Here is an 8,497-nt window from a genome sequence, read left to right on the forward strand (position 1 = left end):
CAGCCGGCGGTGCAGGCTGCCAGAGGTCATGCGCTCACATGCCCCAGCCCAGCAGACACGCATGTCCGTGTCCCACGTGAGCCCCAAAAGACCCCCATGGCTCAGCCCCCCAAGGAAGGAGCCGCCCAGGGCTGCCCACTGCTCCTTGTATTGGGGCAAGGGGGGATGTTTTGCCTTGATACCCTGGGGGAGCTTCTGCAGCAGACGGAGGGGTTTGAAGGGGTGTTGTCCCACGGGACATTGCTTGGACAGGGACAGAGAGTGGCAGCAGTGGGGTCAGGGGACAGGAGGGGGACTGGAGAGGCAGGAGCTTCTTTCTCCCAGCCCTGTCCTGCAGCTCTTACCATTCAATGCTCAGAGACCTGGGCCGGAAGGCAGACAGCTCGGCCGAGGCATACTCAGCTTTCCTTCTCTTCTCCTGCTTCTGCTTAACTGACAAGCGGTGGGCAAACCTAGAGAGGCTGCTTTCCGACCTGGGGAAGGGGAGAGGAAAGGCATTAATGTCACTGAAGCACCCCGGCTCCCAGCGGCAGGTCCACGGCACAATGCCAGGTGATGTTCGGAGCTGAAAGGAGGGGGCTCCTGGAGTGTGAGCAGCACTGGGATGGGGCGGCACCAGCCTCGGGGGGAAGAAGTGGAGCAGTAGCAGGTTTAGCATTGCTTCGCGAAGCCAGGACCAGCATGGGTCCACGGTATGCTGTTAGCGAAACCGAAGCTGTGAGCCTGGCAGGCTGAGTTAGCACCGGGTCCTGCTCCTCGCCGCAGCAAAATCACCTCCCTAGGTCATATGCTCCTGCCCAAATGCCAGCCAGTGATGGCCAACGCTGGAGAAACGCCGGCTGCTTCTGCTTCTTGCAGTGCCTGCCCAAGAGGGGTCGGGCAGCCAGGGAAGCATGGGTGGAGAGAAGCAAAGTGGACCTCTGCCACGGCCACACGCTCCTTCCGAGAAGCCCCAGAGTCCCTGTGGACTCCCAGCTGGGGCTCTCAAACACTGAGATGGCTTTCCTGTTGAGGGCTGACATGGAAATCAGCCCATGTCAGAGATGTTTTGGGGGAGGAAACAGAAACACCTGCGAGCAAAGGGGTTCAGCCGCAGGACCCGCCTGCGCCGACAAAGCCCCTTCCTGCTGGGTGGGATGCTCCAGCGTCAGTCCCAGTTCCTGGGACCAGGGTGAAGAGCATCCCCAGGCTCTGGAGCCATGCTGCACACCCCCCTCTACCCTGGCTCCCTCCAGAAGAGAACCACTGTCCTGAGGCACAACCGCACCGTCTCTGAGTCCACAGCGCGCAGACACCCCGGGGCCCACTGTGCCAAGGGCCGGCACCCCCTGCTTGCAGCTGAACACGGTGCAACAACCCATCCCTGCTGCCAATTCACCAGGAGCAGAGGTGGGAGCAAGGGAGGAGCAGCCTGGGGAGCTGGGACACCCTGACTTGGGCACACAACCAGGCTGGTGCCATCTGCCAGCCCTGCCATGCACGCTGGCATGGCCGCTGCCTCTCCTCCTTCTTCGGTCCTGCGCCGGCATGACCTGCTCCCACCGCTCAGCTGGCCCCGGGCTGGGCAGGGAAGGGGACAGGAGCGATTTGACAGAGGTCCCAGGGAATGAGGAACAGACCTGGGGGGAGACTTTGAACCTACACATCGCTAAAGCCCATCCTCCTCTCCTCTCGAGTCCTGACCGGCTTCAACCAAAGAAAATACCTCCAAAAAAAGAAAGAAAAGAAGGTATTTCTCAGAAACAAGAGCTCTCCGCCTTTCCTCACAATAATTAAGCCAACCACGACCAGCTAACAGTTTTTTTCCTGATACATTTTAAACACAGACATCTTCAATTCATTAACTCGGGTTATTGATTTATTTTTCAGCTTATGAATTGCTGTTGCTGGGGACGGGGTGGAGACAGCTTTCTGGAGAAGGCTCTCGTCTCTCCGATCACCGCTGGGAAAGAGCCGCTCAGACCTTCCAGGGTCATTCTTTACATTCTTGAGAAGAAATACTACTTTGATGTAAAGGATGAGGTTTGCCTTAAAAGAAACCCAACAAGAAACCCAAACCCCAGCTTCCCCCGGCTCGCAGCCAGAGGAAGAGGCGTTCGAAGAGGAGCGATCCAGGCGCCTTGTGAAAGCCCATCGAGCAGAGCCCTGCACTAACACCATCCCCGCCACCTCGCCTCTCCTTTGACCTGGTGTCAAAGCTTGGCCATAATGAATAAGATCCCAATTTAGGGAGGAGTGGGCACTGACCGCTGATGCTCTGCAGCAGCCCCCAGGGTGGTGTGGACCCCGGAGCGAGCAGGGCTAGGGGCTGACCCAGGGATGGGGCTGGGTGGTGGGAATGGGTGCTGCTGGCTTCCTATAGCACCTCCTCGGCGGCATTTGACTGTTCCCGCTGTGGCAGTCCTAACACTGCCCAGCTTTCCACCTCCTCAGGAGAGGCTCCTGCTACCCTGCAGGGCTGAGGACTCCATACCCAGCTGCCAGGACACTAGGGATGTTGATCTCCTCGGATTTGGGGACTGCCTGGAGAACGTTGTCCTGTTGGCTATGCTCACCCCATACCCACCGCGCTCCTTGCACCATTACAGCCACCCCTCCCAAACTGGTCCCCAGCAGAGATGGAGGGGCTGGGAAATCCCAAACCACCTGCACGGATGCAAGAAGGCAGCTGTTCCCCGCGACAAGCAAGTGCCTCTGTCGTGCTGGTACGTGCATCTTGTGAACACCACCACCGGGACAATTACACACCCAGGAGGTTTACCCAGACGCATCCACCTGCCCCAAGCAGGGAAGGAGCAGCCACTGGATAGAGCCAACAGCATCTGCCAAGAAGAGCCGGCAGGGGAAGACAGAGTGACGTGCCGAAAGGGCTCGACATGAAGGAGCGTTGTAAGTCCCTGGGGGTAGGGATGGCTCATGCGAGGTGTGCCGGCGGGGCTGGAGAAGCCACGTGGGTGCTTGGGGGAGCGTGGCCTCGCCGTCACTCCCCCCGCTTCAGATGCTGGGTGCTGCTTTCACCCTCTAGACTCACCTTCCAGCCTAGCAGTTGCCCAGCCACAGAGGATTTCACCCGCCACCTCCAACTGCTCACAGCCATGTTAAGGGAGACGGCTGCGACCGTTCTGATGGGCCAGCACCTCCTCCTTGAGAGCCGTCAGCAACTCATCCAGCTTCTCTCAACCTGGTACGAAACAGCCTCCTCTCACCTCCGCCGGACCCAAAAGCTCCAGCAGAAGCATCACCAATTAGAAAGCCAGGAGCACATTACAGTATATCATCTGGCTATTTATACAGTGCTGCTTTACATAAACTGTACTGCAGAAGAGGGAATGAATCATACCTGCTCTGCCGTGGCTGCACGCAGGCAAACGCAGTCCAATGCTGGCAGCCTGCTCTGCCCTACTCCCCTCGCCCCTCCAAGGCCCTGCTTGTGGGTCAGCTTTCCTGAGCTCCTCGTGCTGGAGCTGCTCCGGTCCCCCAGGGTCGGGATGCTCCCAGGGTCAGGATATTCCTGCAGCCGCGCTGGGCATTGTGCCCCAGGTCCGTGCTCTGCGGGTGGCAGCGGCAGTGAGCCTCTAACACGGGAGGGGGATGCTGCAGGGACCACACTTTTATTTCCCAAGTGCCTTCCAAACACTAATAGATGTCCCTGTCCCTTGAGAAAGATCAATGTTAGGGATCTTAAGGTAGAGGCAGGGAAACTGAGGCACGGAGAGGCTATGCGAGTCAGGCAGGTTCCCTATGGCTGTTGGCATCCATCCTCTTGTGCACCTCACTGATGGGCAAGATTTTCATGCCTTCTCCCGTCAGTATCAGCATGCTTGGCACCACAAGTGCGGGTCTAGGGAGCCACTGCCGCCTTGAGCCAGCTTCTTCCCAGCCATGGGATGGGGACAAGGCGAGCACCGCTCCCCCAGCCCTGCCCGCTGCACGGAGTGCTCATGGTCCAGCCCGGGCAGGATTTGGGGTGACCTGCCCAGCCCACCATAAGAAGCAGCATCTCTGCAGCAGCTCAGCATTGGCGCTGCCGGGGCTTGGTGGACCCAGCCTGCTGCACCGGCACCTGCCAAGGCTCCCCAGCATGTCACCGAGGAACCGAGGGGACACGAGGGGAAAACCATCAATTGAAACATCAACCGCAGAGCTGGGAAGAATTGTCTCCTAACAACCAGAGGAGGTTGTTCAGCTACTGTGCTGTATCATAAATCACACCTCTATGACTTGCCATCTGTCAGCCAGATTACACATGTTCAGAGTCCCATGTCAGTGTTTAAGTCAGAACACAGCATCTTTTCCCCAGAAATAATTATCAGCCCTGGAGACTCTTGCAGCAATACCCATCCTCAGCCCTTCCCTCCAAACCTCCCGGCAGAGCAGAGCTGGCAGCGCTGGGAAGGCAGGCTGCCGGCGGTGCGTGCGGATGCAAAGTCCACACGCGACATCTTCCCCCATAAACCCACCACTTTGTGCGCACGTGGGGGCAGCAGGACCTGGCGTGGCAAACAACCCCCTGGCATCAGCCACAGCACCCAGCCCTCACCGCAGGCGTGGAGCAGGAAGGGGCAGCCAGAGGCAGACGCTGCTGCTGAAGGAAGATGGGGACGGTGCTGTCCCCAGCCTGGTGTGTGCTGATGGACCCCCAGGGTGTTCAACCAGGAGGAGCAGAGGGTGCCCAGAGCAGCACTCGGACCCTCGCTGCCAGCACAGCTCAGCCCAGCCAAGGGGGAAGACTCTGGCTCAGTGCAGGGCACAGCTCCCACGCCAGCTGCGCTGCCCGAAAGTGCTGTGTGACACTAGCCTGATGCCCATCCCTTCACCAGGCACGTTTTCTGGGGGTCTGACCCCCAGCATGGGTGACTGCCAAAGCCCCCCGGCTCGCTGAGGCAGTGGGAACGCAGGCAGAGCAGAGACACGGCAGGCTGGCAGCCCGGCCACGTCCTGCCTGTGGCTCAACCAGCTCGCTGAGCCATCACAGGACGCAGCATCCCAGCACAAAAATCCACTCAGCTGCCCTTTTGGATGAGGACAAGGGTCTGAAGTGCCGCCCTCCACCCCCTCGCTGGTCAGGCAGGCGGATGAGCAATGACATTTCCCAAAGCTGACTTAGTACAGAAATACACAGGGACTCAATTCATCCCTCCGGCTTCACCAGCCACGCACAGGCGTGAATCCGACCAGGGGTTTGCAATGCCTCACTGCCACGTCCCCCACACCATGCCACAACTGGAAAGCGATGACATGCAAAATCCCTGTCCCCTCTGCTCCATGGCCCTCCCTCTCCCCTGCAGAGGCCCTTGGAGGGACATCATGGGCTGCCTCTGCAAAAAGCAGTGCATTTCAGCAGTTTGCAGCTGTCAGAGCGAGCGTGTGCCCACAGAAGCCCAGGCGCTCGTGCGGCGCCTCACCCAGCCACTGGCACTGCAAGACCTGGCCATGTTGTGGCTGAAGCTGCAGGGCAGACCGTGGTCTGTGCAGGCACAGCTGCACCGTGCCATGGGTGCGGGATAACCAAGGTCATGAGGCAGTGCCGGCACGGGCACCGGCACGGAACTGGCAGCGCCGGCAACACTCCTGCTCCACCAACATGCCCAGCCAAAGCCCTCACCACCGCACGGACACGAGCCATCCATCCCACAGAGACGGAGATATCTTAGCCCAGGCAGGAATAACTCCCACTTGTTGCACTCCCTAGCCCGAGACTCAGGAGCCAGCATGTGCTTGTACACCATTCTGAACTAACCCAGCTCCCGGCAGGAGGCTGCAAGCCTCTTGAATTAGCACAGGCAAGCAAAAGTCCGTGCGGTGGTGAGGGCTTTGGCTGGGCATGTCGGTGGAGCAGGAGTGTTGCCGGCGCTGCCAGTTCCATGCCGGGGCCCGTGCCGGCAAGGACAAGCCATGCAGTGGCTGTGGGCAGCCCAGGCACTTGGCAGCAGGCAAACAAGCAGCATTTTCAGCTGGTCCTCCCTTTGGGAACAGCCACTGCAAAACCAGCTTTCGAGTTGGGCTTATCCCCACGGGCATCCTGGCTGCAGCCTGGCCTTGGGAAGCCCGATGCTGCTTCGGGGCAAGCGGGGCTGGGAGTGAGCAGAGCTCTCTGCGCTCCCTGCAGCTGTGGGGTTTGGCTCCTGTGAGCGTTTTATTTGCACAGGTGCAGTTAGAATAAAATAGAGGAAAAATAATCGACTCTGGAAAGGTGCCTCCCGAGCAGGCAGCAGCCTTTTGGGAGAGAGAGGCTTCGGAAAAGGAATGTGCGTGGCCGCACGGCCGCGCACACGCAGCCAGCCTCCGGGCAAGCGTCAACCGCAAACGCCGCTCCGGCAAACCCTGTTCACCGGCCCGCTGCAGCAGCACGCTTCGGGCATGGCACCCACCCACCGCGGTTCCAGTCGCGAGCGTGTCCCCAAAGCAGCAGCCGGGGACAGGAGCCCCGGTGAGCCAGGCACAGCTGCGGTGTATTGTGCTGTGCCATGCCGTGCCGGGGAAAGATGCTGGGGAGCTGCGCGAGCAATGCTCACTCACCTGCACAGCCTCTGCTCCCTTCCCTCCTGGCTCTGCCGATCGCCTGCCGCCGGAGGAGCAGCTCATCCGAGAGTGGCTCACTGGGAGAGTCCCTGTCCCCTCGACGTACGCAACCACAGGCACGCTCCCATCCCGGCCGGGATCCCCTGCTCCCACCCGCGCCGCCCGACCGCCTCATCCGCCACCTCCACTTCCCTCACCCATCACCTCAGGTTTCTCGCTCGCTCTGTGCTTGGCTCTTTTTTTTCTTTTCTTTTTTTTTCCTCCCAATCTTGTTTCTATAGAAACGAGATTAGCAGAGGGGGAAATAAAACAGCCCCATGTGACTCAGATTCCGACACTGAAGAATCTCCTGGTCGTGCTCGCCGGGGCTTTACATAACCACGAGTCTGCATGGGCTCGGCCGGCGGGACCGGGCTCAGGGGGGGGGACCGGGCTCAGCCAAGGGGGACCGGGCTCAGATGGTGAGACTGGGCTCAGATGAGAAGGACAGGGCTCGGACGAGGGGGACCAGGCTCAGCTGCAGAGGGACCACCAGGTAGAAGACAGCAATGCCTCGGGCTAACCTCCGCTGGCTTTGGGCTTTCTGTGGCACTCCCGATGCAGTAACGTGCCACCAAACCCCACTGGCATCCCCAGAGGACGCCGTGAGCCCCTGCCACCCTGCTCGGTCCTGCTTCGCTATCTGTTCCTATTGAGAAGGGGAGAAAGCGGAGGTAGTGATGCTGGAAACTGCCCCGACTTCCACCAAAACTTCTGGGGTCCCCAAGCGAGCTTCTGAGGACGAAGCCCCAAGAGCCACCCCACGCTGCCCCTGCCCTCACCACTCAGGAAAGTGGTTTTGGCCACTGGTCTCCGATCTCTGTGGGCTCATGAGTGACAACGCAGGGAATCTGGTGAGCTGCAGACAGCCACATACTCTACTCTCCTCACGTTCCTCCTCCTCAATCTCCTAAATCCATGAGCAATGTCTGGGGCTGGGGTGCACAAGCCATGGACTGAGCTCTTCCACCACTGTTTTGGGTCATCGGGTGACAGGCACAGGACACTGCCCACAGGGACTTCCCAAGCCCAAATGGATGTTGCACACCTTAGGTCCAGGCGAGTGATGGGTGGGAAGCACTGGGGACCCCCTGACCGAAGCCTGCCCTCAATGTGTTCCCTTAGCTCAAGGACAGATCCTGACTGCACGTGGCCATCACTGCCTGCCAAGGTTGCCCACCCAGGGCTTCTGCTGATGAACTCCCATGCCTGTATGGGACACTGCCCTTCTGCCGCACCTCTGGGGGCTCACCCCCGGCTCCCCAGATGCTGCCCAGGCCTGGGAATGGGAAGCTTGGGTGATCTCCTGCCAGAACACAACAGTTCAACCCAAACAGCAGTGAGATGCCTTCCCCAAGGCAGCGGCACTGGAACTCGGTTGGGCTTGCACTCCCGGCGGCAGGGCAGCAGAGAGCATCTCAGGAGGTTTGGTTCCTCGCCCGAAGGGCAGGGCATTGGCTCCGTGCAGGGAGAGGAACTCATCGACAGTTTCTCCAAGTCCCTGGGTTTCCTTCAGGACTTCAGTGTCCCATTTCTCATGCTGACTCAACTGTGATTAGTTTGTGGGATCTGATGCTGTTACAGCCCAAGGTCTGCCTGCAGGCTATTACATTAGGAAATCTCTCCCCCCCTGAGCACAGCGGTGTTGAACAGCACATCAGTGGAACAGGCGCTCGTTTACCTCCGTGACGAGCTCAGGACAGATTAGACAGTGCAACAGAGCAGCTGCGGGCAGCCACAGCTCGAGCAAGCGATGAATTCAGGCGTATCCACCCAACCAAACTTTTCCATGTGTTATCACACCGGGTTTGTGAGCTCTGTGATGTGCTGTGGTTGGGTGACGCTGCAAAGAAGAAGCTAAAGGCTTTTGCACTGCTAAGGGGATGAGCTCTGTGACTGCGCTGGCTCACCCACCTCACGAGGATGTCTTCACAAG

General features: G+C 59.5%; 1 protein-coding gene across 1 annotated transcript in view; it reads right to left on the minus strand.

Moving 5' to 3' along the window:
- Window positions 1-8,497, minus strand: part of LOC103919686 (ankyrin repeat and fibronectin type-III domain-containing protein 1-like) — a gene marked incomplete at its 3' end in the record, with an annotated part of 187,168 nt that overhangs the window by 38,356 nt on the left and 140,315 nt on the right. Inside the window, exon 5 of the mRNA XM_009327232.1 lies at window positions 345-473. Within this exon, the coding sequence (XP_009325507.1) occupies window positions 345-473 (129 nt within the window). The remainder of the gene's footprint in view (window positions 1-344; window positions 474-8,497) is intronic.

Source organism: Pygoscelis adeliae, unplaced genomic scaffold, assembly GCF_000699105.1.
Source record: "Pygoscelis adeliae isolate BGI_AS28 unplaced genomic scaffold, ASM69910v1 Scaffold461, whole genome shotgun sequence".
Classification (NCBI taxonomy): Eukaryota; Metazoa; Chordata; class Aves; order Sphenisciformes; family Spheniscidae; genus Pygoscelis; species Pygoscelis adeliae.